The following is a 27,258-nucleotide window of genomic DNA, read 5'->3' on the forward strand; positions in this document are numbered from 1 at the left end:
ACGGAACCGTAATCGGTTCCATCACATTCCGGAAACAACCATTTCCGGAACAGGTTTTTCATGTCTAGGACCCCCAACTTGACAGTGATTAGCCCACGGACCCCCATTTGAAAAGATATGCCATGGACCACCATAAGAGAATATTTTTTTACGGCTCTAGCAGTGATTCTCAACCATTTTAATTTCAAGTACACCCAGTTTGACATGCATTAGGCTAAGGGACCCCCATTTAATGGCATTTCTAGGGGTTAGGGTTAGGGTCCCGTTAGGGTCCATTTGGTTCCATTTGTACACTCTCAGAGTTACAGATACATTAGGGTCCATTTGGTTCCTAACTATCCATAATTTAGCTGGGGACCCCACTTTGAGAACCAATGTGCTATACAATTGCAATACCGGTAGTTCTCAAACGTTTTAATTTCATGGATTCTTGATCATGTACATTTGTACACTCTCAGAGTTACAGGCCTGTAAGGGTCCATTTGGAAACCCCTATGAGACTCACTAAAGGGAACCGTTGAGGAATGGGATCCTAAAGGATCCAAACCCAATATTTGGAAAAAACAAATATTGCTACATAATTGCACTAAGCAGTTTCTTCTACTGTCTGTACTGTATACATGAGCCAAAGCTGCAGCTTGGTCCTGGTTTGGTTCTGTTTCTTGTGTCTCTTTTTGTTCTTGTCTTTGTGCTGTTGTTTATTGTGTTGTCTTGTATGTGAGAGGAAGCACCAAGACAATTTCCTATCAAACTTGTTTTGAAATGGCAAATAAATACTTGAACTTGAACTTGAACCTATTAGGGATACAGTGGGAATGGGATAATCAGTTAGACAGGCATTAGCCATCCTAATCAGGTGGGTTCACAAAAGGGAACTTTGTTTTTAAAGTGCCTGGCATCCGGCTTTGTCGAGCGTCTACACACACAAACATGATTGGCCCGTGTTCAGGGGAGGGAAGCCGGGGGGTGAGGGTGATATATGTCGCTGCACGTAATCCTATGGGCTGGGGGCGGCACCTGTCAGCAGGGAGTGTTGGGCGGGAGGAGGACGAAGGCTCTACGTCCTCCCGGTGGGGGCTCCTCACTGGCAGGTGAGTCAGTAGGATACGACAGCAGTGACAACACACACATGTGTGTGGAGAGGAATCAATTGGCATAACGACTAAATCGGGGAGAAAAAAGGGGCAAAAAGCACAACAAAATTATAATAATAAATACAAAAGGGAACTTTTGAGAACACACCTGATCAATGCCAGGCTAATAATAATGAGTAGACGTATGAACAAATAAATCCATTATTCAATGTCTAACCGCATTCACACAATACTACTCAACCCCGCCCCAACGCAGCGTCTCTGCGGCCCCTCATGGTTTTAATTTTTTAGCACAGGATAAAAATATACATTTCCGTTCAAATATATGGGTTGCTTCATTTTTTTTTCAAAAACAAACAGACATATACAGGTGCGTCAATTGTTACAGGTATAATGCATAGTTTTCTATGCATTTCAGGGTTTTTGGGGGGTTTGACCCCCATTTTTTTCGGCCACGCGGAAAAGCCGCACACCCAGGATAGATAGCTTCAATTTTATAGTGTTCCATCTCCAATTTTGTCAGCTGTTTTTGTTTGTGTCATCACTTCCAATTTCACCTGTTTATCCTGTAAGAGTTTTCTTTCCTGATTGGATGAAATTGGTATCCCAACCTAAAAATGAATTAAAGAGCTGGGGAGACAGGGAGACCCCTGTTACTGAACAAACACTCTATAGCAATGATTACACTTATATAAACTTATATAAACAAAAAAGAATATCACCTACACCCCCTTAATGAGTTAGTGGACCACACATCTAAGTTGACGGCAGAAGGAAACATTCCTACTACTTCACCTTCATTGAATAGACAGGGGAAAAACATGAGGGGGGAATGTGAGCCAACAAGCTGCTACAGTATGCATGTACTGCCAGAAACAGCAGCTTCAACCTGAGCTAGCACTACTTCACAAACTTCCTTTTTTTAAGATTTATTTTTGGACTTTTTATGCCTTTATTATTATTAATAGGACAGTAGGCTGACAGGAAATGGGGGACTCGAACCCGCGGCGTGCTGTCAGGCTACATTGTCGCATCATGACACGTTGAGAGCTTGTAGATCATTTTATCTCAATTTTGAATCATTTTAGAGTTTAAAACATTTTTTTTTAACACTAAAAGAAAAATGCCAGAGGTACAGTTGTTATACTCGAAATGCGTTGCCAAGTAGTCGGCCTGTTTTTAAGCCATTTTTGTGTTTAAGTGCCTAGACAAACGTTGTAAAAGGTATAGTATGTATTTTGAAGACATTAAACCCTTTTTTTTTGCATTATACAGTGGTCTCTCTCCTCGTGTGATTTACATTGGAGGGGAAAAAAAGGAAATTTGGGGGGGAATGAAACAAAATATTACTGCTGGTGTCACCGTGGCCCAGTTTGGGCTGATTGGGAAACTAGAGCAAGACATGGAGCTCAACAGTTGTAATTCCAGACTCTAATAATAGCATTCCGAGATTGTGGAATAAAGTTGTCTGGCTACTAGGCTTGTAACGATTCACTCAACTCAAAATACGATTCGAATCACAATACTAGGTTCATTTTTCACAACTTTTTTTAAACACAATTTTCTTTTCCAGACAAACGATCGAAAAATCTTTTTTTATCACTATTATTTCCCTTAGACAAATCCAGTATTTTCTTCTCTTAAATATTTTTTTACAAAACTGTGTTTTCTCTTATCCTCTTTTCAAAACAGTAGCAAATGACTGAAAAAATCTTTTTTTTATCAATTCTCTTAAAAAGATCCTGTATTTTCTTCTCTTTTTTTACGCTCCCTCTGCTGTTTGCATCGCAATAAAAAAACGAGCCTGTAGATCTAGATATTTTTGAAAAATTGAGAAAATGTGTGCAAATTAATATATTTATATTATTTTAAACATTTTTAACTCAAATCTTTTCTTCTGGGGGTCCCTGGAACAACATAATTTGAGATGGGGGGGGGGGGTCCGTGGCCAAATAAATATCATTTTGGGGGTCTTGACATGAAAAGGTTTGAGAACCACTGATATTGAAACATACGTTTTTCAGAAAACGGTTAGGATTTAGAAGTCATTAGTAAGAATCGGCCTCAGGTCTTAATGGGTTAATTGATTTACGATAAATCGTTACATGCCTACTGGCTACGCGACACTAGGGACGTCATGATGACCCATGTTCACCCTCCCAATGGGACTTGTAATGGCACTTGGTGGATGTCGGTGCACAAACAGAACACCAAGAACCCATAGAAATATGCAAGACATCGTAGCGTGTTGGTCAGAGTGGTGGTTATTAAAGTGGGGTAAGGGGACCCACAGGGGTCCTTTGGGAAGGGTTCCAGGGGGTCCCCAGCAAAATGTGTTAATGCAGCACAATCATTTTTCACAACTGCTATTTTTGAACTTTTTGGAAAAATCTTGAAAATGTTGAATAACTTTGCTTTTTTTAAAAACAAATCTTCTCTTCTGGAGGTCCTTGACACAACATATTTTGAGATGGGGGGGATGGTTGGGCAGAAACCAGCTAACTCCATTTTTGCTTTGCACGTTTTTTTCATAAATCAGTGCTATTGAACACCCTTTACGTCTGCGTGTTGGTTTACCAATGAAAAGTATTAAAAAGCACTTCTGACGAAATCAGCTAACTCCATTGGATCCTCAAACATTCTGCTAAACCAGCACCAGTCCACCAAAGAGGGGAGGAGCTGGTTTTACTGACTCCAGGCTCCACCCCCTTTTGACCTCATTGGGAGCTTGGCAGTCCATTCAGCTGTTCTTATCAATGATGTACAAAACCTCCTAACTCCACTTTTTGTTTTTGTCATTTCCTGAAAAATTTACATTTTGGAGTTAGCTGGTTTCTGCCCGACAGCAGAGATATCATTCTGGGGGTCCTTGGCACAAAAAGGTTTGAGAACTACTGAGTCCCGCCCCCCAGCTATTCATTTCAATTAAAGTTGTTCGCTGGCGTTTGAAGCACCCGGAAGTATTTGGGCACCCAAATACAGAAGACTTGAGCACCGAGCAGGCGCACTAGGGTTTCAAATGGTAGGAGCATGCGCAGCAGCATGGCGTTTTAAATAAGGAAGTACTGCATTCTCAGATTTGACCACCAGGCGGCGACAGCCACTTCGCTGTTCTACCGCGGCTCCTTCGTGCACGTGGGATGGAGGGCGGTCTATCCTCTCTCACGAGCGCAGAGTGACGGTCATCGCCACCAGCTTGTCGTAGTCGGCCCCAGCGAACTGCTCCACCAGCTTGCCGTTCTTGTAGAAGTGGAACGTGGGCATGCAGCTGATCTTGCATTCGGCGGCCACATCGGCGGCCTCGTCCACGTCCACCTTCAGGAAGATCACGTTCTCGTTCTCCCCGCTCTCCGACAGCTCCTTGAAGCGAGGGGCGATGTGTTTGCAGGGCCCGCACCACGTGGCCGTGAAGTCCACGACCACCAGCTTGTCCCCGGCAGTCTCCAGGATGGCCCGGAAGGAGTGCAAGTCTTCTACTGAATGAACCATGGCGACGATACTTGGAAACGGATGAGAGTTTGATCCTATGACTGTCCTGTCTGTCTGTCTGTCTGTCTGTCTGTCTGTCTGTCTGTATGTCTGTATGTCTGGACCTTTTATGAGCCCTCCCCCCTTGTGGAAAAATTATATCATCTTTGACGTCACTCTTGTCCAAATATGGAATGGGCGGCCGCACAGACAGAAGGACACAGATACCAGTGGGTTCTCAAACGTCTTTGTGCCAAGAGCCCCAAAATTTTAAATATGTTGTGCCAGGGACCCCCAGAAGCAAAGATTTGTATCAAAAATGTTAGCCTTTGTAAGAAAAAGATTTGCACACATTTTCAATTTTTTTTCAAAAATAGTAGATCTACAAGCTTGTATATCTGCTATTTTTGAATAGTATAAGTATAAAATATAGATAAAGGGGCTAAAATGATTGTGACGGTTTATTAACTAATGTTGCTGGGGACCCCCTGGTATCCCCCCCCAAGGAGGACCCCTGGGGGTCCCCGGGCCCCACTTTCAGAACCAATGCACTAGACCAGTGGGTTCTCAAACTGTGGGTCGGGACCCCCAGGGGCGGTCTCTCCAAATTATTTTTGGGAGGTTCCCAGATGATTTGCTTAATGTGCAACATTCTTTTCTCACTCAACAGTAAACAAACCAGAAAACAACATACAGTATTAGTGTACACAGGTGAGGTTATCAGCACATTTCTTAAAATTACTTTTAATACCTTTTTTTTTCCGTCAAAAGTGATCAACAAACTATACGATAAACAATTGGCTATTTTCACAATATTTATCTGTGGAACCGAGCCAATAGGCTCTATGCACAGCAGCCATATTATCACTTCCTTCACAGGTGTTACCAATGATACTAATGAAGGCTCTGTTCCATTTAGTGTACAAATGGAACCAAATGGACCCCTAAGGGTCCATTTGGTTCCATTTGTACACTCTCAGAGTTACACTCCCGTAGGGTGTCATTTGGAACCCCTCAAGGAACCATGAGGGTCCCTGGACCCCAACTTTAGACCCACTGGCGTAGCAGAGTGTTTCCAGTGAGCCAACATGCACAATATCAGCACCCTGACTCTGTTTGACCAGAATGGAACAGAGCCTTCATTAGTATCATTGGTAACACTTGTGAACGTCTTCACAATGGCTGCTGTGCATAGAGCCTATTAAAAGTGCTTGTCAGGGTGGGGCGGTCCCCAGTTCAAATAGGATTATTAGGAAGGTTTTAGAACAGCAGCACTAGACGACAGGTGCTGCACCGTGTAAAGCTATGAGAAGCTCTGGGGTTCTGCACGGGTGGAGTGGAGACACACACATCTTCAGGAGTGCTTTACCTCTATTATTATACTATAGTAAGCAAGGAAGATACTGTATATACAGGAATACATTTAGTTAATGTAGGTAACTCTTCATTTTATAAAAGAAATATGAGCTTGTATATCTGCTATTTTTAGACAAAGAAGTCTAAAATGACACAGATGCTTTCCCGGATTGAATGGGTTAATTCCCAAGCTGCCACTCTACCTCGTTAGCCACTGCTGACACATGTGACCATTTATTTTCATTGACCAGGGTGCATGACATTTACTCTCATAAATAATACCTCCAAAATGGTCACAGAATCACTTCAGATGATACACTGAGGTGGTGACATACATTGAGACTTCCTGTAAACCCGAAGGACTTAAGACCGGGAACGCATCTGTGTTATTTTAAGATCGCTTTGGCAATTCAAAAATAGCAGATCTACAAGCTCATAGCGCGGCACCGAGTGCCGCGCTATGAGCTTGTAGATCCCTGGAACAACTTATTTTGAGATGGGGGTCCGCGGCCAAATACATATAATTTTGGGGGTCCTTGACATGAAAAAGTTTGAGAACAACTGATTATAGCAACATACGTTTTTTTCTCTCAAAAAACTCTTTAAAAAAGGATTTGGAAGATATTTGTAATCGGCCTCGGGTCTTCATGGGTTAATGTGCACACTACACTCTCCTTAAACACATAACCCTACATACTTCGTTGCCGGGGGTCAGCTCACAAGACACGCTGTGATCTTCTACTTTGGCATTAACACCAGAATAGGGAGGATTTTATTACAGTGTAGAATGGGGTCAGATAGAGATAGATAGATAGATAGATAGATAGATATATCATGGGGGATCCTTTAAATAAATACAAATGTTGACAACCAGTGCTCTAGAGCAGGGGTCTTCAACGATGTTCAGGCCAAGGACCCCTTGGCTGAGAGAGAGATGAAACAGGCAGTAGGGACCCCCCACTACATATTGTATACAATTGTGTTGCAGATTAAACCTTTCCTGATTCATGTAAATGTGTATTTTCAGACAGTTCACCGCTTAAACCCTCAATACTTAGAAAACTTGTACTTGGTCTGCTCTTTTTTTCCCTCTACACCAAACCTTGTTGACATAAATAGCACACTGCGAGGCGTTGTTTGCTTGTAGATCTGCTATTTTCGGCTAATATTCCCCTCAGAATAGGGATTCTAGGGTTCAAGTGGTTAATATCACACAAAGAGATTTGGTGGCCCCCCTGTAGTAACTCTGTGGACCCCCCCCTAGGGGTCCCGGACTCCCTGTTGAAGACCCCTGCTCTAGAGTGTGGTCCAGGTACCCTCAAAGTTCCTTGAGGGAGTTCCAAATGAACCCTTAGAGGTCTGTAACTCTTTGTAAGTGTACACTACAAATGGAACCCAACAGAATGAATAAATAATAAATAACAGCTCTAATAAACACAGTGGAGCACACAGACCAGCCTCTATAGCGCCATGATTACAGTTCATATAATAAGTCGGATACAAGAAGAGTGGGCACTAGGGAAGAGTGGGCACTAAGGAAGAGTGGGCACTAAGGAAGAGTGGGTACCTCGATGTCAAAATGTGCTTTTGTCCAAAATGTTTAAAAAAAAAAAAAAAAAGGGTCTTCAGTAATGTAAAGCAGTGGTTCTCAAACTTTTTGACTTCATGTCAAGGACCCCCAAATTGACACTTAGTAGCCCGCGGACCCCCATTTCAAAAGATATGCCAGGGACCCCCATAAGAGAAGACTTTTTTACAGCTCTAGCAGTGATTCTCAACCATTTTAATTTCAAGGACCCCCAGTTTGACATGCATTAGGGCTACAGACCCCCATTTAATGGCATTTCTATCACTTGGACCGCAATTCATATCGTAAAATCTATGTCAATTTAACTCTGAGAGAGTACAAATGGAACCAAATGGACCCGTTAGGGTCCTTTTGGTTCCATTTGTACACTCTCAGAGTTACAGACCCATAAGGGTCCATTTGGTGCCTAATCTATCATTTAGCTGGGGACCCCCTGGAACTCCCTCAAGGACCCCTTCAACTTCTTGTTTATGCCCAAAATGTTTTTTTTTAACAATTGTAGAATATTGTATCTTAATTGTCAAATATTCAAGCATTTTATAATTTTTCATTTTCCAAATGTTTTATGTTTTCACATTTTGGACAAAATAGCTAATTTGACATCGAGGTGCCCACTCCTCCTCAGTCAGTGCCCACTCTTCCTGTTACCCATTGTTTATGTGTTCCTTCCCTCTAATGGTGGTTTTGCATTCATAATTCATTGGGTTACAGGACATAATAGATAAATAATAAATAACAGCTCAAATCAAACGCAGTGAAGCAGCACACCGACCAGCCTCTAGCTGAGTGGTTCTCAAAAGTGGGTTCCTGGGACCCTCAGGGTTCTAAAAGGACCATTAAAAAGGTCTGGAACTCTGAGAGCGTACAAATGGAACCTTACGGGTCCATTTGGTTCCATTTGTACACTCTCAGAGTTGCGGGGGGTCCTTGAAATTAAACGTCTTGAGAAGGATACAGGATAGGTGGGCACTAGGGACATCTTAGCCTGGGACCAGACGAATCTGCGAGTGCAAACGCCAGGCTAGGGACATCTGGCCACCTTGATGTAGAATTGGCTATTTTGTCCAAAGAAATGGTCTCTTAACTTGTCTTAAGTGAAGTAAAAGTATACATGATGTAAACATGCACGGTACATCATTATCAGACTTAATTCTATCCTTCAACTTATTGTTTATGCCTCAAAATGACTGGATTATACAGGTTTTGTAGCAATTGTAGAAATATTAGACCTTAATTGTCAAATGTTTAAGCATGTTCTGATCATGTATACTTTAATATTTTTCAAATATTTTATTTTTTTACATTGTGGACAAAATAGCCAATTTTACATCGAGGTGCCCAGATGTTCCTAGTTCCCACCTGGCCTGGTACCTTTGAGGGTCCACTGCTCTAGCTCGATTCATTACAGTTCATATGAAACATGAGTGTCATATCATGACAGTCATGGCGCTACTTGTTGCTGGTTTTTGAAATGTCTACATTTACAACCAGTACATCTACATAAACGTTCAAATTTCAAATATAAAGTGCTGACCCCATGGCCACAGATGTAACAAGTTAAAACGCCCGGGTCTAAGTGCCCGTATCTTCCGTATTGTTCAATAAAAAGCATGTTACTCCTATCGGCAGCCATTTTTTTTTCATAGAGTTATAAGGTATCAGAGTGCAGTACACCTCCCAACCAATAGGGTCGCGTAGTTCAAAACGTATGGAGAAAATTCTGAGAAAATGGCCACCGGATCGGATTAAAATGCTTTTTATTGAACAATACGGAAGATACGGGTACTTGGACCCAGGCGTTTAAACTTCTTACATCCATAGCCATGGGGTCAGCACTTTATATTTGAAATCTGAACGTTTATGTAGATGTACTGGTTGTAAATGTAGAAATAAAAGAAAAACAGGGACAAGTAGCGCCATGGCAATTGACTTGTGACAGACGAGCGTCATGTGAACCATGGCTAAGAACATTGGAAATACTCCAGTAAAGTAAAAAACACCTAATAATTGTACTCAAGTAAAGTAGCCTACTTGAGTACATGTACTTAGTTACTTTACATCACTGTATTAGCTGTAGTACAACCCTCGTAGACGTATTTATTATTCTGGCGTTTTCAATCTACGAGAGTTGTAGGGTTCACGCCCCATGGAGACATGGACTTTCTGCACTATGCCCCTCAGATACTCCAAACGTGTACAAATTGAAAATAAGGTGCTTACCCCAAAGCCCCAAATGTTAACTACTTCTACGCGGTAGTAGTTTAATGTAATAATCCATACCTTTCAATAAATAAGTGTTTTAATGCCGTCTGTGGCCGAACGCCATTTTTTCACCCTCGTTTACTTCCTCTTTACATTTAGCGTAATTCCGGGTTTCACCGGATGCGCCCCCTCACTACCCGTCACTACCGCCTATTGGGAACTTCCGACAGAATCGGCCACAGACAGCATTAAAACCCTTCTTTATTGAAATATATGGATTATTACATTAAACTACTACCCCGTAGAAACAGTTAACATTTGGGGCTTGGGGGTAAGGACCTTTATTTTCAATGTGTACACGTTTGGAGTACCTGAGGGGCATAGTGCAGAAAGTCCATGTCTCCATAGGGCGCGAAAAACGTCAGAATCATAAATACGTCTACGAGGGTTGTATACGACAGCTAGTACTTAGTTACTTTACAGTTTACACCACTGTATAAATAAATCACCTGAGGTTCAGTGATGTACACAGCCTTGTCTCCCACGGTGAGCAGCACGGATCCAGGCTGGAGGTGTCCTCTACCGCCAGGACACCTCTCTGGGCACAGCGTGCAGAAGGTGAAGCCGCATCTGGAGGTGTTACGGCGCAGAGTGTTCCTCAGCACCGCGGAGTAGCAGCGGGTGTAGCGCAGCCACAGATAGATGTAGCATAGGGTTATGAACATGGTAGTGGACCTAGATCTACGTTAGTCCTCATCTTCTAGTGGTGGTCGTTTCTGACAGCCTTCATGTTGTTGTTCTTGCTTCTTCTGGGGGGTTTTAAATGGAGGGTTTACATCCGTTTTGGGTTGTGGTGTGGGTGCCCTCTGGTGTTGTGGCCTCGAAATGCAGTGTAGTGGCCTACTGCACTTTCACACACATACATGGTGGTGTGGAAACTTTGTCAGTTTTTCTGAATCTTTTTTAATTTCAAGAACCCCCAGTTTGACATGATTTTTAAATCTCTGGGATTCTACTGTAAAATCCTCAGTGTTCATTTAACTCTCAAGTTGAGTGTACAAATGGAACCATTTGTGTGTGTGACGTGTGTGTTACTAAACAAATCCCAAAATAGGGAGGCCAGGCGTGAAGTGGTTAAAAGAGCATGGGATAATAATGGAAATTATTGCAATTAGCTCAAATTATTGCAATCGGGTGACTATTATGTTATAATTGTGGCTGACTTAAATGGAAGTCAACAGGGATATGTCCGATCGGGCCACATTTGGAGTCATCTTTGCTGTCGGGCAGACAGCTTTCATCTCCATATTTGTGTGTTTTTTGTTCATAAATTAACGACCTACTTTAAGATATATATATTTTGGGGGATTTGTATGCCTTTATTTAGAGAGGAATAGGGAACCTAGGCTGACAGGAAATGGGGAGAGATGGGGGGGTGACACCGGGTGACACGCAGCAAAGGTCGTCAGGAACGGGAGTCGAACCCGCACCGCGCTGTCAGGCTGGCATTGCAGCCTAGGGTGCCTGAACCGTCACACTACGGCCCAGACCATTATCAATTGATCATACTACAGCGTCACAGAAGAGTAGCAGATCTTCAAGCTCGGGCGTGAAGCTTCACGTTTTCAGCTTGTAGATCTGCCACTTTTGAATTCTGAAAAGTAAGTTTTGGACATGAGATTTCCACCCTACAGACATATCATAGATGACTGACGTCTGATGTCACAGGCTGGTCACATGAAGTCTGTCCACATTGGAGCCACACCGTTCCCATGTGGATCGACATTGTACTTGGGTTAATGCTGCATTCGACACCATATCCTGTTGTGAGAATAGACATGGCATTGTGTCTGTGCAAACAAACCCTGCCAGGGCCCAGCTGTTTGATAGAGCTGGATTAACTGGTATGACAAGAGATCCAGGACTAGACCAGCAACTCAACCTTTTATTTTGAGGACCCATAGTTTGATGTGCATTAGGCCGCAGACTGCCATTTCATTCCTCTCATCTCAGTCAGTTAAATTACCTCGGAGAGTGCTCAAATGGAACCAAACTCTGAGTTAGACGGTAAGGGTACATTTTCTTAACACCTTGTGGGCCACATACCCAATGTTGAGAACCAGTGGTCTATAACACAAGTTTGAGTACGTCTGCTCCAGAGGGTTTGTTCCCAACGTACACCTACCTGTATGCACAAACAGCTAATCTTCAAGCTCACATGTCAAAATGTGAGCTTGTAAATATTTGTGGGGAAAAGATTCCTAAATCACACTAGGTAGAAAGTGGTCAAACTGGGTATAAAAATCTGCCTTGGGAACTGGGTGTGCACAAAATCTGGTGTATATTATACACACACCTCAACAGTGCATTGTTACCAAGGCACATTTCCATCAGAAACATACATAAGTAAACCGGTTGGAGATTACGAGCAGGTTGAATAAGTAGATAAGACCTGGTTCCAATTTAAGACCAATAATTCAGGTTCAAACAAGTAATGAGATAATTTCTTCCACACACATAAGCTACAGTTAAGCCGTTTTAGGGTTCTGAAGGGATCTTGAACATATACCTTTTCTAGAAAAAGAGATTGAAAAGTTTGGTATTTGCCATTTATTCACAAATCATAAAATATGGGTACATTGTACTTCAGACATTAAAAACAAGTGTCACTGATGAAACACTAAAAGGCATGCATATCCAACAACAACTTTCATACAAAATATTCCTGAATAAAACTACACAGTAAAATATATTGTGGACCCTTCACAGGAGGGGAATTAGATGGATATTTACAGAATAATGAGGCCTTCTTACATTGTCTGAGTGTCCCGGGCAACAGTTGCCTAGTGATTAAAATGCATCTCTGGCAACAGCCTTACGATTAAAATCAATGCAGGTGGTGCTTGTCCCAATTCAAAACATTTAAAATGACTTTTAAAAAAAACATAAACTGAAACAGCCCAGATTGATTAAACTACTAGGCAGCAAAAAGAGAGGCCAATAACAGCATTAACAAGCAAACACATTTGATTAAAACACACGCCCTAAGCTCAGTTCTCCAATGGAGATTAAAAGAACTAAAATCGGGATCAAAACTGCTGCCGAAATGGAACATCGTTACACCTCACTAAACAAAACTGAAACTGTAAGGAAGGCTTAAGAAAGAAAAACATACAAACACATTATTTGGTCACAGTATAAGGTGCAAGTAATGGACCAAAAAAAAAAATCTGTATTCAACCTCAGAGATTTTCCATCAGGGGAGCAGCCAGGGTCTGGATGGTAGATGACTGCAGTTGAGGCAGTAGGGCGATCTTCATTAGCTTGCTCCCCGAATATTTGCTCTTGACGGCCTATTGGAGAGGAAAGGTTAGCTGAGTATTCATCCATTTCACTGATTCTCAACCTGTGGGACGTGAGGATACTGCAAGCGGGCCCCCAAATATGGCAAAACACAAAGATTTTGTATACTAATTAAGTATTCATTTTGCTTTGAAGTCTACATTGTGATAGCAATAAATGAAAGTATAACATTCAAGCCAGAACACAATATAAACAGTTCTGAAAAATGCATGCGGCACAATCCCACCTGACCACTTAACACTGCAGCCGAAACGCTGCCATGTTCAATGGTCAGGTGGGTTGGCCACAAACACTTCTCAACCTCGTCTGGATCAGGGCCCACAGGAAAATCTTGAACAACTGAGCCATGTAAACACTCCATGCCAACTCACTTGGAACTTAGTTTTGCCCTCGTTGATGACAACTACATTCTTGGCAATGCGTTGCAAGATGGGCTTGAGGTGAGCCTCGTCGTATTTGGCGTAGTGCTCCTGTGTAGGATTCTGCAACAGATGAAGACAAAACACAACTTTAGAGCCTGAGAAAATGTCATGCTAGCCATCTGTACCACTAAGCCACGGGCTGGGTCATCCAACTTCAAATTATAGCAAACATTTGCCTTGATTAAGATGAAAAAGCTTGTAGATCCATGGCACCATTGTACAACAAAGCATACAGGGGTTAAGCAGACTCAAATTTGTCTCAATTAACCTACATGATTGCTACGTTTACGTTTTGGCCAGCCCTAAGCTTAAATAGCCAGTCCCCTGCATTTTTGTGTGATCATTGACAAGTCTGAAGTAGAGTAACAAGACACTACAAAAAGCCCTGGGGGACTTGATTCTAGACATAGACAACTGAACTCACCCATGGTAGGCCTTCAAGCAGCAGCTGGGAGAGGTAGAGGGAAGCAGCAGCAATCTCAGAGGGCCGGTAGTGGACCATATCGTAGTCAAGGAGTGTTAATTCCATGAGATACTTGGCCAGCGTGTGCCTCTCCACAGTAGACTGGAACAACAAAACAACACCATTGAAAAGCCTACTTACACATAACATACATGACCAATACTCTGCATCCTTTATAACAGTCACCACAGTATGTTCTTTTAGGCTGTGTTCACACTGTCAGCACAAAGCTGATTTATTGGCCTATCCCAACTAGATTGGAAATTTGATTTGTTCTATCAAGTCTGAACAGCAAAACCCCCCATGGAATCTGATTGTTGCTAATCAGATATGAATCACAGCCCTAGGTAGTGTAATGAGATTCAAATCTATTAATAAATTTGCATCAGTCTGATGACTGAAACCTGATTTGTAAAGCCGCGAAAATGGCCGATCTGCAAGCTCAAATGTTGCATCACGATGTGTAGCTCTGCCATTTTGGGTGATTTCTGAATATACAAAGCCAAACGCATGCAAACAGTGCTTACAGTCAGTTGCTCAGTCCTAAAGATCAGAGGTGAGCTACACAAATCTGATCTGCCTGCAGTCTGGACAAAGCCTTAGTGCAAAGTCACTATATGCATGATCACTACACCTTCCATTTTATGTTAGTGAACAATGTGAGACTCACGCTTGCAGCCTTGGAAGCCCTCCTGAGGAAGTGCAAGGGCAGGGGGCGCCCCAGCTCAAAGTTGAGGCACCTCAGCACCACCTGCTCCATCTCTCTGATCTGAATGGTTGTGAAGGCGTTGTCCGTGATGTATGCAAAGTCCTGGACCTCTGGGGCGTACATCTCCTCGTACTTTGAGGCCAGCAGCATGGCGGTGACCCCAACGAGCTGGAGCTTCTTCCTAGAAACTGGCTGAATCTGTAATACAGCAGAACTTACTTATTAACCCATTAAGACCTGGAACGCATCTGTGTCACTTTAAGATTTCTTTGGCTATTTTTGAAAAATCTTTTAAAAAAAAACTAGAATTTAGAATTAAAAAAAGAATTGCCTCAGGTCTTAAGGGTTAAAAAAAATAGACCACCAGAGCAGATGAAATTGCAAACAAAATGTGCCCTTGCCTGCAGAAAACGGTCCAAGATGGCAACCGTGAGATAGAGAGTCTCCTGCAGCAGCTGGAATCGGGAGTGAACCTGGATCAGCCAGTCGATGAGAAGCGCTCGCATGCGTGGTGTTATGTCGTAGCCGTTCAAGTACCCGGGTCGCACAGCCTGCTGTACCTGTACAAATAAAATGTTTCATTACACTGCTGCAAGACACCAGGTGTCATCATACTAAAAAAAGAAAACGTGGCCTCTGGCATCACGTACCTCCAGATCCATCAGATATGCGTAGATGTCTTTAACATATTCAGAACATAGCTGGGGCATGTCCGAGTCCTCTGCGTCGATGTCCTCTACCGCGAGGAGTGTGTCCGAGAAGGCCTGACACAGCTCCTCTTCCTCCTTCATGGAAATGTCTGCTGGTTCTTCTGGAAGAGTGGCGGGAGCAACTTTAAGGGGTGCCTCAACTCGGACCGCCTTCGATGGATTGACGACGGCTACTTTGGCTTTCTGGGTCAAAGCGGTTTTGGCCAAAGGTTTGGCTGCTCCGGTCTTCTGAGACTAGAAAAAAATAAAAACTCAGTTAGGTCATTTGTTTTTACAGTGTTAATGTGTCAGAGATGATTAAAAAATTAAATCAGGGTCTTTAAGTTTGGAGTGGTTGAGAATCGTTCTTTTAATTACCTTGGTGTTTGTAGCCACCTTGCTGTTAAAGTTGGACAGCTCTCCCAGTGCAGGTCTCTTTGGCCCAGCGATGACAGCCTTCCCCATGAGTGCAGGGTTGTCTAGGTTCCTCCACTGTTCAAACATAAAGAAACAAGTTAGTGAACTTTGATAGGCAGCTTTAATTAAAAATAAGTTTAAAAGCCGTTGAACCACCAGAAAAATATGAACAAACGGCAACCAAAATACAACGTGAAATAATTTGCCGACCAGTAGAGATATTCAAGCAGTGGTGGAAAAACAACAAAAGTATTGGTATCAAAATGTGCTATGTACCAAAAGTGTAAAGTACAAGTTAACAAATTAATTATAAAACAAACATTTAGAAATAGCAGATCTTGAAGTTCACAATGTGGTGCATTGTGAGCTTGGATCAGCAACTTTCAAATGGCCGAAATGTATAAAGGGCTGAAGTGGTTAATGAATGTTTTGTAATCATTAAAAAGGAACTCAGGTCTTCAAATAATAGTGGAGTAAAGGTACAATATTTGGCTCTGAGATGTAGTAGAGTATAAGTATTAGTACAGAGTACTCTAGTAAAGTAAAACATACCTAAAAATTGTGCTTAAGTAAATGTAGTTACTTTACACCACTGAGGTAACAAAGCGTCGAGTTGTTAGTAGTTGGAAGACAATGAGGCACCATACGGTTTAACATGTAACTGGTATGCTAATGAACCCAGCATGTTAACGGTTGAACAGTGGAGTTCTAACATGGTGGAAACGTAAAAAAAAAAACAGAATTAAACGCGTTTTAATTAAGATTCAACGCTAATAGAGACCGTTCTAACGTTAGAAACCGAATGAAGTGTTTTTTTTAGCTGCAGTGTTGTTCACCTAACGAACCCAAACACAGCATGCTAACGGCTAACGGCACGACAACAAGCAAAACTCTTGCTCAATCATTTAACATGTATAATTATTTTTACTCACCGCGGTGCTGCTGAATTCCATCGAGGACATGTTGTTTGACCGAATAAAAGAGTTAAAAGACAGAATTAACCGTGCTTTAGGTTCAGTTGGACTATTAGTCTGCAGCGGTGTGTTTGTTCGGTTGGACCTTCTCTGTTGGACCACGAGTACCTACTGAGGCAGCTGTGCCCGTTTCATAAAGCGCTCCGTCTCCTCTGATTGGCCAACGGCCCGCGGAACGGGTGCCGCTCATTGGCTGCGAGGGGGAAACGATCGGTCATGACGTCACGACGCAGGGCTACGTTGCCCTGCGTCGTGACGTAGACGACACAGTCTCCTTCAACGGTTAGGCGTTTAACTTTATTGAACAATATTGTGCAAACAACAGCCTGCTGTAGGTTTAAAGTTTAAACATCAAATATGAATTGATAATACATTGATATTAACTTTCATAGGCCTATATTAAACATATTGTATTTAGGTATTTAACTTAATTGCAGATATACAATACACCAATTTTTTACTAAACTTCTGAAGTTATATTGTTGCAATGTATTCTGCTTGTATGTTGTAAAGTTGAAACATGACTTATATTGGATTGATTCCACGTTTGTTTGCTGTTTAGGTTGTATATATACCAGTGGTTCCCAAACTTTATTTAATTTATTTATGGAGATTTATTTTTATTGAATTATTTTAATTTTATTCATGAAATACTTTTGAAAATGTTGGAATTGTTTTTGATTGATAAAACGTTATTTTTTTTGTTGAAACTATTTAAAATCTTTTGAAATCTACATTTTTACATTTACATTTTTTTCAACGTAGGAAACAGATATTTACTCTCGACACATGAGAAACAGTGGTATATATACTGTATGTCTGGTGAGTTCATTTTCTTGCAGGCCCTTGGGCCTCAACAGTGGTATGTGGCTGATTGATGGCACTACTGCCTACTGTACTTATAAGCCAACATGGGCAACCTGAAATCAGTGTTGATTTTGAAGGACCGAAACATCCACTATGGATGAGGACCAAAACATCCACTATGTCACTTTATTTTCACCGTGTCACTTTTTGTGCTTTAACTAAAAGACTATATTTTTGCATCCAAAGGGCCTCAATGTTCATTTGACAGTGTGCAAGCCTATTTTCTTGTTTATAGACTTTCATGCTGGCCTTTCAGCCCTAGTAAGCCTTGAGTTTAGAGCGCAAACTTTCTATCTTTTTTATCTTTCTGTTCTAGAGTAAAGCTGGGCTGACTAAGTTCAGGCTCAGCCCTTATCTCTGCCACGCAGGAGAGCCACCACACTCACACACACACACACACACACACACACACACACACACACACACACACACACACACACACACACACACACACACACACACACACACACACACACACACACACACACACTACTAACAGCCATCGCTACCTCTTACAGCTTTTGTCCTTCCCGGTGTGTGTGTGTGTGTGTGTGTGTGTGTGTGTGTGTGTGTGTGTGTGTGTGTGTGTGTGTGTGTGTGTGTGTGTGTGTGTGTGTGTGTGTGTGTGTGTGTGTGCTTTTGAGTACAGTACCTGTGTTTAAATGGTTGTGATGTGTGTGACCTACTTTTGATCTTAGTAAAGGATTTGCTAAAATACATTCAGCAAGAATGCTGAAGACAAAACAAATATGTATAGTAGGCTACTTGGTGTTGTAAGTATATTTTAATGTGAATACTTTTGTACTTTTACTCAAGTAAAATTGTAGAGGCCGTGTGTTTATATTGTGTTAAGGACTGTTTGTCCAATATTGTAACCAGCCTAGTTCTGAATTAGATAGAGCATCATTTTATGCAATACTGATTGATTGATTGATTGATTGATTGATTGATTGATTGATTGAATACTTTATATGGAAAGACATGGAAACAGTACATGGAAGTACAATTCACAATACAAAGTCCTTTAAACTGGTTCGCTCATAAAAGCACTTGGCTTATTTAAAATGAGATCCTGTGCACTCAAATCATGATGACATTTAAGAAGACATACAAATATACACTACTATGCAGAACGTCATACAATCAGCTTACAGGTTACTGGTATGAAAAACAAGAAATATGTACAATAGACAGTTTTAGGAGGAGGGCAGGGGGGGGGGGGGGGGGTAGGTTAAGACTTTGACAGGGGCTAGTTTGGAATTGCAGCCTCCTAAAGGTGATTCTTTAGGGCAGTTTTGAAAGTGAGTAGGGTTTTACACTCCTATACTCCTTTGGGTAGGGCATTCCACATTTTTGTTGTATAGCATGAGAAATAGTTCATACCCTCCCTTGTTTGTGCCAAATCTGGGTTGAACATGATCAGTGGAGCTGCCTCTGGTGTTATGATCGTGGACTTCATTTACGTTTTGGAAATATTTTGACAAATACAGGGGAATCCCAATGTTGTGTCGAATCTTGTAGACCAGGCCCATCGCAAGTTGCTGTACTCTGTCCTCAACCCTGAGCCATCCAACCCTAGCAAAATGAGCAGGGGTTAGATGGGTTGTATGACTGAGGCCAATAAGTAGCCTTACCAGTTTGTTTTGGAGCCTTGTTTTTAAGGCCTTAGTGGTGTTGTGATACTATGAGAAGCATGCATAGTCGAAATAACCTTGGATGAGGGCCCCTGCGAGAATCTTCAGGGTATTCGTACTGACTAGAGAGTTGATCCTATACAGAAAACGTGTTCTTTGATTGACCTTTTTGATGACTCTTTCTGCCATCTTATCACCGGAGAGTTTTGCCTCCAAGATGGAACCCAGGTAGGTAGGCTAATACAACACTCTTCTGGTTTAAAGTAGTGTTTGGAGAGCTCCAGATAATTCAATTATCATAATTGTAATACGGTTGTCCACTGATAAGGTCCCCCTTTTCAGCATCTTGGACACTACTATGTCAATGTGTTCTTGTTCTTAATTGCACTGTTGTACATACACAGATATATATTCTTCGTCCAAAAATGCTGAAAATAAACAAAACTGAAACAGGGTTAGTTAGTTTTTTGTGCTTTTTACCCACTTTAGTCATTATGCCAATTATTTCCTCCTCACACACATTTCTGTGTCTTGCCACTGCTATTGCATGGGTGCAGTACGTTACCCTAACCCTAACCGCACGCGGATGCCACATAGTCGGAGAAAAGGTCTGTCGGATTAACGCATGCCTCCCCTATTGCATCCTACGGATGCACCAGCCAGTGAGGAGCCTTTCTTATACCAAGATAAATATTTTGGTATAAAAGATTGATCAGGTCAGATCAGTTAATGAAAACAAATACATAAATGTATAACGATAACAATAGTAGTAACTTCTGACTAATAAATACAGTGTGATAATAGAACAATGTGCCATACAGTAGCTCTGTTTACACAATGCTGTACCCCCTCCACCTGTTTATACTTTCCCCATTTTCAACTGTTTTTTTTAGCCGCATGCTGAAAAGCATAGTGGCTCTATATTCAGTCTGACTCTGACCTAACAGATTTCCGACATGTATTCATGTTTGCAACACTTTTTTTGCGTGATTGGCTGTCGTTTAAGCCAATGGGCGCCCTCGTCCTCCCAAGCTATGGGACTAGACACGCCTCTCTCAGTGGATTCGTCTGAGCGCTAGCCGAATTTGGCTAATAGTTAGCTTGTATGCTTGTATGATGTTACTAACTGTTTTTAGCCAAACGCGGTAATGTCCACTCTCCATTAGTTCTCGACGCAAGTTGCGTTATTAATCCCGTAATTTTCATGTATTGTACATCCCAAAATCAAATGTATTAACCATGTGAGAGAGAGTAAAAAAAAAGCGATTCTGGGCGAGGTAAACAGAACACTCGCCCCAAAACACACTCACCCCCATTCATTTCGCGGACAGAGGCCGCCGGATTAGACCCGGGCGAGTGTGTTTGGGCACGAGCGTTCTTGTAATCCCTTGCCGCATATGTAGCCATGGTTCACATTCATGTTTCAGGGCTACTGCCTACCGCATGATGCATCCATATCAAGGGCCCTTTTAATACAAAAACCCACGGCAATTTCGGTCTACAGTACACCAGCCTTCAACAATAGTGTACATTCAGTGGTCAGGTTCGTTCAGAAATCAATTGAAGAACGCAGGAGCGAGTTTTCCATATATAGCAAGCCACGCGCGAGAACGTGCATACACGCAGTACACTACACATGTGTCGTTTTCAGATGGTTTTAATTTGAAGGTATAACATGCTGTTCAATGTGTTTTTGTGAGTTACGATAACTGACCGGCGTGCTCTATGCCGTCGTGTTGTGTTAAGTTACACAAGTGGCAGAAACGGTGCTTTCTGATTTTCACAATACAATGTAATCCACCCGCGTTTAGTTCAGTATTATAAAAGTGTTCACCCAACGCGTGTAAACTTAAGCTAATAGGTTAACAACAGTCTCGAGTCGGTCTCAAACAGTCAGGGGGGGGGAGGGGGGAGACAAAGACTCGGTCGAGAGAGGCAGAGAAATGCAGACGATGCATCTCATTGCACAGAGGTGCGTGAGCAAGATAAGGATTTAACTTCATTTAAATCAGCACAGTGTAAGCACAGTGTAAGTTAATGTCCGCTGCCGTCAGCTCCATCTTCATAATAGATAAATATATATTCAGAACAGAATAATAATATTAAAAATATTTAATAAAACAAAAAATCGAAAATCTTCTTTTCTTTTTTTTCGGGTTTTGGGCCTAACATGATGGCAATAGTCGAGTTCGGGCCGAGCCCCGGGCCGGCCCAGTCGGGCCCAGTTAGGGCCGAGCCTTCATTTTCAGGCCCGTTGAGAACTCTATAAATGATTAGTAGCCTTAAAGCTACTATTTGAATACTATTATTATTTTGCCTATAGGCTACTGTGTGGTTCGCTGTGCATCACTCTGATTGCATCTTTCATTCATTCTGCAACGTGTTAATTGTCCATCACCTGACAACCATTAGCTGTCTTTTGTCATCTTCATTTCTTTATAGTTAAATGTTGTGTTGTTGACAAGATTGGGGCCAAAAAAGCCTGCCGCATGCGGCTATATTATGACTTGTCATTCTTGTTTTTATCATACTTTGACACTTGCTTTGGCAACGTATTATATGTTTTCTCGTGCCAATAAAGCTGCGTTGAATCGATTTGAATAGGCTCTATGCACAGCAGCCATATTATCACTTCCTTCCTTCACAGGTGTTACCAATGATACTAATGAAGGGAAGGCTCTGTTCCATTTAGTGTAGCACACTGTAGTTCTCAGACCTTTTCATTTCCACGACCCCAATAACTCTGAGAGTGTACAAATGTAACTCTGAGAGTGTACAAATGGAACCAAATGGACCATTTGTACACTCTCAGAGTTACACATTTGGAACCCTTTCAAGGAACCATATGGTTCCCTCATATGAGGGTCCCTGGACCCCAATTTTAGACCCACTGGTGAAGCAGAGTGTTTCCAGTGAGCCAACATGCACAATATCAGCACCCTGACTCTGTTTGACCAAGAATGCAACAGAGCCTTCATTAGTATCATTGGCAACACCTGAGAATTTCTTCACAATATGGCTGCTGTGCATAGAGCCTATTCGCAACGTTTTAAAGTAATAAAAAACTAATTTGAACTGATGCGGAGTGTGTCCCACCGGGGCCTCCGTAGAAACGACTTTTTGTCCCAGACACACAAATACACTTCCGCATTCTGCACTCCATTTCTGTAAGCGTACAATGAGGTGGACGGCTGGTAGCCGACGAGGCGAGTAACATCTAAACAACCAAAAAACATTCACAGCATCTATTTGTAAAGTATATCTTTATATTTTACATGACAAAACGAAGTTGTAAATGCTTGTGCTTGAGTGTGTTTGCCGTGTCGCGCCGCGCACTTCCGGTCTTTGTTGTTGTCGTTGTGGGTAAAAGTTCGAGAGAGGAAAAAAAAACAGATTGTTGTTCAGTTTGGTTGGTTTGGATGTTTTTAGTGTGTGTTTAGTGTGATTGTGCCTGTTTAATACGCTGAGCTAACGTCAACGGCTAACAAACTAGCACGTTCTATGATCATGTGTTACTAGAAAAGACGCCACGAGCACATAACACACCACCCACTCACAGATGTGGTGGTGGTGTTACGCAGGAATCGGTGACCTTATCGAATGCAGAACCCCATCCAGCGACTTGACAGCATTCCACAGTTTTCTCCATGGTCACACATATCCGCGGTGCTTGTGCGAAAACAGTGACCTCTGTGTTATTTTTCGGTGGTTTGGAAGAACTACTCTAATGTTTTGCTTAGATAAAAGTATCAATACTGCTTTGTAGAAAGACTCTGTTACAAGTCAAAGTCCGGAATTCTAAGTGGACTTGAGTAAAAGTACAAAAGTGTTGGTATCAAAAATGTACTTCCAAGTACCCAAAGTAAGGAAAAGTACAGAATGTCCCATTTCACAAGTTTTCAAATGTACAAACATCTATTTAAAATTGCAGATCTGCAAGCTCACAATGTCTCGCATGAGCTTGTTTAATGTATGTTTGGTAATAATATCACAATCTACAAAGTAACTAGTAACTAAAGTTTTCAAATAATTAGTAGTTAAGTAAAAAGCACGATATTAGCCTCTGAGATGTAATGGAGAAAAAGTACAGACACTTGGAAATGCTCCACTAAAGTCCTCACAATTGTACTTGAGTACATGTGATTGATTGATGTACTTTATTTAGTAAGACATGTGAACAACAGTGCATGGAAGTACTTAGTTACTTTCCATCACTGGTGTTACGCAGGAATCGGGGACCTTATGGAATGCTGTTTCGTTGCTAGAAATCCATCCAGCAACGAACAACTTGACAGTATTCCACAGGTTTCTCTGCGGTCACACACATCCGTGGATGTTGTGCAAAAAACAGTGACCTCTGTGTTATTTTAAGCATTCAGTGTGAATCAGTAACTTATGACAAATCTTTCATCAGACAGTGTTGCTAACTCTGTCATGATCAGTGGTGGAAAAAGCACTCGCATGTTTTACTTAAGTAAAAGTATCAATCACCGCAATGTAGAAATACTCTATTACAGAGTATAAAGTAAAAAGTCAGGAATTCAAAATTTACTTGTGTAAAAGTACAAAAGTATTGGCATCAAAATGTCCTTAAATTACCAAAAGTAAAAATACTTATGCAGAATGTACCATTTCAAGTTTTCAAATGTATACAAATCTTTTGAAAATAGCAGATCTACAAGCTCACAATGCGTCGCATTGTGAGCTTGTAGATCAGCTATTTTCAAGTGGCCGAAATGTATATGGGCTGAGGTGAGTAATGTATGTTTTGTAATAATAATGAAAATGTACAAAGTAACTAAAGTTTTCAATTAATGTAGTGGAGTAAAAGTACAATATTTGCCTCCGAGATGTAGTGGAGTAGAAGTAAAAGTATTCGAATTTGGAATTACTCAAGTAAAGTACAAATACCTCTAAAGCGCACTTGAGTACATGTACTTAGTTACTTTCCACCACCGGTCATGATGACATTCATTTTAAGGTCATAACGCACTTTTAACTGTTCAGGATCAACTGTGTTGTCACATCGCACTAAAGAAGTGGGTGAAATCCATGTGTTATGCAAAGCTTTCTTTTTTTTACTTAAAGGGATATTTCACTTTCAAAAAAACTTTTGCTCATTTTATCATCTACTCAGGCCTTTGTGAGCCCCCCAGACAGTTTTTAAGTTGCTCGATTCAGTATTTCGATATTTGATATTCATTTTATCAGACACGCCCCCTTCCTATACAAACCCATTGTAACTTCAAACTCCATTTTAACCATGTTAGATTCATCGAAAACACCCGTCCTCGGTTCTGGTGACTCACCCTGCCCTCCTAATGCGTGAGGGGGCCGTGTTTTTCTGATGACTTTTTTTTTATTTTTTTTTTTTATTGTATATATTTATTTATTTAAAAAAAAATATATATATAAAAAAGTAATTGAAAAAACACGGCCCCCTCGCGTATTAGGGGGCGGTATGAGTCACCAGAACCAGCAAGGACGGGTGTTTTTGATGAGTCCATCGTGGTTAAAATGGAGTTTTAAGTTACAATGGGTTTGTATAGGAAGGGGGCGTGTCTGATAAAATTAATATCAAATATCTAAATACTGAATCGAGCAACTTAAAAACTGTCTGGGGGGCTCACAAAGGCCTGAGTAGACGATAAAATGACCAAACGTTTTTTTTAAAGTGAAATATCCCTTTAACTTGATGCGTTTTACCTGCAATACCAGCACATTGCTTCTTTAACCGTTAAAGTAACCACTTTAATAATTATATACCGGTAGTTGACGACCGGTGTCCCACAGGGCTCTGTTCTAGTCTGCACCAAATCTCTTCTTCAAAAATAACCAATGTGCCTTGAATGTATAGTTCCTCAACATTCATTGATCCTATCATACAGTAACACTTGTGTTTTCAGCAGGTTGTGCTCCCAACTCTCATAATACATATTTTTCCCCTTGACTGGCGTGTCTTTGTTGAAAAGAAAAAGGGATTGTTTTTAATTAGTATTTATACATGCACTCCTGCAGAGCTCAGACAGGTACTTTGACACACACGCTATATTTAGGGCAGAGCTTTCTGACGTAACATAACATCTACAGGCAAAAACTGCCTCACCCATGATCTTAGCATGATATGATCTGAAGGCAAAACACACTGCACCACCCATGATCAGTGTGAAATCTGCATGTAAATAGACACACACACACACACACACACACACACACACACACACACACACACACACACACACACACACACACACACACACACACACACACTTAGACTTGTAAACTTGTGATGTGACAATATGTGATTCTGATTACTTCTTCTATCTATCTCTCTATTTGTCAGTGGTGGAAAGAGTACTGAAATGCATTTGAGTATTAAAAGTACAAAAGTATTGGTATCAAAATTTACTTAAACTACCAAAAGTAAAAAAAAAGTTGAAAATAGCAGATTGGCTATTTTCAAATACCCCATGTATAAAATAGGGCTAAAGTGGTTAATGTACGTTTTATAATATAATAATTTATATCTGCAAAGTAACTAGTAACTAAAGTTTTCAAGTAATTGTAGTGGAGTAAAAGTACAATATTTGCCTCTGAGATGTAGTGGAGTAGAAGTAAAAGTATAGACAATTGGAAATACTCCAGTAACGTAAAAGTACCGATCTATATCTCTTGTCTGTCTGTCTGTCTATATGGGACGGGTCTTGGGCATACACACTCTCCCCCCCCAATAATCCAGAAACTCTCCTTCTTTCCCACAGCCTAATGTTGGAGATATGTCCGTGACTATGTTCGTTATTTCCGAAAAAATGCAGTCAGACTCGGACTCCGAGCCCGAATACCCAGACTCGGATGAGCTCAGACAACGAGTGAACTCGGTAAGTTTTTTGGATGCTTAACGTCCGTTTTCAAGGAACAAAATGCATGTGTGTGTGTGGATGAAAGGCCCAAACACACAGAAAGAGCTACGTTCAAAGACTGTGTGTGTGTGTGTGTGTGTGTGTGTGTGTGTGTGTGTGTGTGTGTGTGTGTGTGTGTGTGTGTGTGTGTGTGTGTGTGGGGGGGGACAGGGCCTCAATGATTGTACTAGAAATCTGATCCAGTTTGAAAGTGTTTTCCCTTTAAAGTTTGTAATCGTGACAGCCCAAAGCATAACTTCAGACGGATAGAACTGTGTGTGTGTAATCAAATGTTACAGGTGCAGATAGAAATGCTTGGGTAATCATTTTGTGTACGTCACATCCTTCAATGCTGCACTTAGAGGACATTTAGTTCATTTAAAAGTTTTTTTTCTTCTTCCAAATCTTAATCTGGAGGCAGACACTAGTCATACTCCCTTTCAAACGGAGATTAACAAGCTCTTTCATAAAATAGGAGCCCAAGGTCAGTTCTTAGACATGGAGAAAACCGGTATGAAACAGCTGCCTGTAATTGACTGTCATCATGGATAAAAGCATTCTTCAGGTTGGGGGTACTCAATAGGGGTGTGCCGATATATCGTCCCGCGATATATCGCGATACGTTTTCGCGACGATATGTATCGTTTTGGGGGAAAAAAATATCGTTTTTGAAAAAAAAAATTTTTTTTTTTTTTTTTTTTTTTTTTTTTTACAATCATAATAATTAGGCATGCAAACGTCCCCGAAGTGAAAAGAGTGACAACATGTTTTTTTTTCGGGTCAGGTGTCATACTATTTGGATTCAAAACGGCTATTGTAGCTGAAAAGCTACAAGTTTGCATGTCTGAATAATGCAAAAACAGAATTATTTTTTTGCATTTTCTTTTTTTCTCCTCCATATATTTTCATAATAAAAAAAGTGCGTATCGTATCGTATCGAAATCGTATCGAAGTTGTGAGCCAAATATCGTATCGTATCGTTTGGTGAAATTAGTGTATCGGCACACCCCTAGTACTCAAGATGTTTTAATTTCAAGGACCCCCATAACTCTGAGAGTATACAAACGGAACCAAACGGACCTTTCATCCGGTTCCCTTTGTAGACACTCAGAA

The 27,258-nt window shown here is 41.2% G+C and overlaps 4 protein-coding genes across 6 annotated transcripts in view; 1 reads left to right on the forward strand and 3 right to left on the reverse strand.

The window, feature by feature from the left end:
- The window catches only part of hlcs (holocarboxylase synthetase (biotin-(proprionyl-CoA-carboxylase (ATP-hydrolysing)) ligase)), an 87,462-nt gene extending 76,957 nt beyond the window's left edge, over nucleotides 1-10,505 (reverse strand). For both annotated transcript variants that reach the window (XM_084074473.1, XM_084074472.1), the window contains exon 1: nucleotides 10,218-10,505. In XM_084074473.1, the coding sequence (XP_083930599.1) occupies nucleotides 10,218-10,433 (216 nt within the window). In that variant the 5' untranslated portion in view covers nucleotides 10,434-10,505. The remainder of the gene's footprint in view (nucleotides 1-10,217) is intronic.
- Nucleotides 4,257-4,583, reverse strand: LOC311056724 (thioredoxin-like; the record flags this gene model as incomplete). The annotated part of the gene is made up of 1 exon (XM_084073531.1): nucleotides 4,257-4,583. The coding sequence occupies one exon, from the start codon at nucleotides 4,581-4,583 to the stop codon at nucleotides 4,257-4,259; it is 327 nt and encodes a 108-aa protein (XP_083929657.1).
- A 1,835-nt stretch (nucleotides 10,506-12,340) lies between the features above and the next one.
- Nucleotides 12,341-16,836, reverse strand: LOC311056893 (G2/mitotic-specific cyclin-B2-like). Of its 2 annotated transcripts, none has more exons than XM_084073737.1 (8): nucleotides 16,704-16,836; nucleotides 15,733-15,846; nucleotides 15,316-15,603; nucleotides 15,067-15,225; nucleotides 14,627-14,863; nucleotides 13,918-14,058; nucleotides 13,443-13,553; nucleotides 12,341-13,061 (listed from the first exon to the last, which is right to left on the reverse strand). In XM_084073737.1, the coding sequence occupies exons 1-8, from the start codon at nucleotides 16,731-16,733 to the stop codon at nucleotides 12,951-12,953; spliced, it is 1,191 nt and encodes a 396-aa protein (XP_083929863.1). In that variant the 5' UTR covers nucleotides 16,734-16,836; the 3' UTR covers nucleotides 12,341-12,950. The 2 variants fall into 2 exon arrangements, with proteins under 2 accessions (XP_083929863.1, XP_083929862.1); XM_084073736.1 differs by having other exon boundaries at nucleotides 15,316-15,609.
- Nucleotides 16,837-22,389: 5,553 nt separating this feature from the next.
- The window catches only part of ttc3 (tetratricopeptide repeat domain 3), a 58,419-nt gene continuing 53,550 nt past the window's right edge, over nucleotides 22,390-27,258 (forward strand). Inside the window, exons 1-2 of the mRNA XM_084074471.1 lie at nucleotides 22,390-22,497; nucleotides 26,008-26,124. Of these exons, the coding sequence (XP_083930597.1) occupies nucleotides 26,023-26,124 (102 nt within the window). The 5' untranslated portion in view covers nucleotides 22,390-22,497; nucleotides 26,008-26,022. The remainder of the gene's footprint in view (nucleotides 22,498-26,007; nucleotides 26,125-27,258) is intronic.

The sequence above is a fragment of the Gymnoscopelus microlampas genome, assembly GCF_963454915.1.
Source record: "Gymnoscopelus microlampas genome assembly, chromosome: 12".
Taxonomy (NCBI): Eukaryota; Metazoa; Chordata; class Actinopteri; order Myctophiformes; family Myctophidae; genus Gymnoscopelus; species Gymnoscopelus microlampas.

What these genes read in the sequence shown, in the direction of transcription:
- LOC311056893 (XM_084073736.1), bottom strand. Translation starts at nt 16,733, where the DNA reads ATGTCCTCGATGGAATTCAGCAGCACCGCG. An exon ending in AGGTGGCTACAAACACCAAG is followed by an intron (nt 15,610 to 15,732) that starts GTAATTAAAAGA and finishes ATTTTTTTCTAG; the next exon opens with TCTCAGAAGACCGGAGCAGC. An exon ending in GGGCTTCCAAGGCTGCAAGC is followed by an intron (nt 14,059 to 14,626) that starts GTGAGTCTCACA and finishes TTGTTGTTCCAG; the next exon opens with TCTACTGTGGAGAGGCACAC.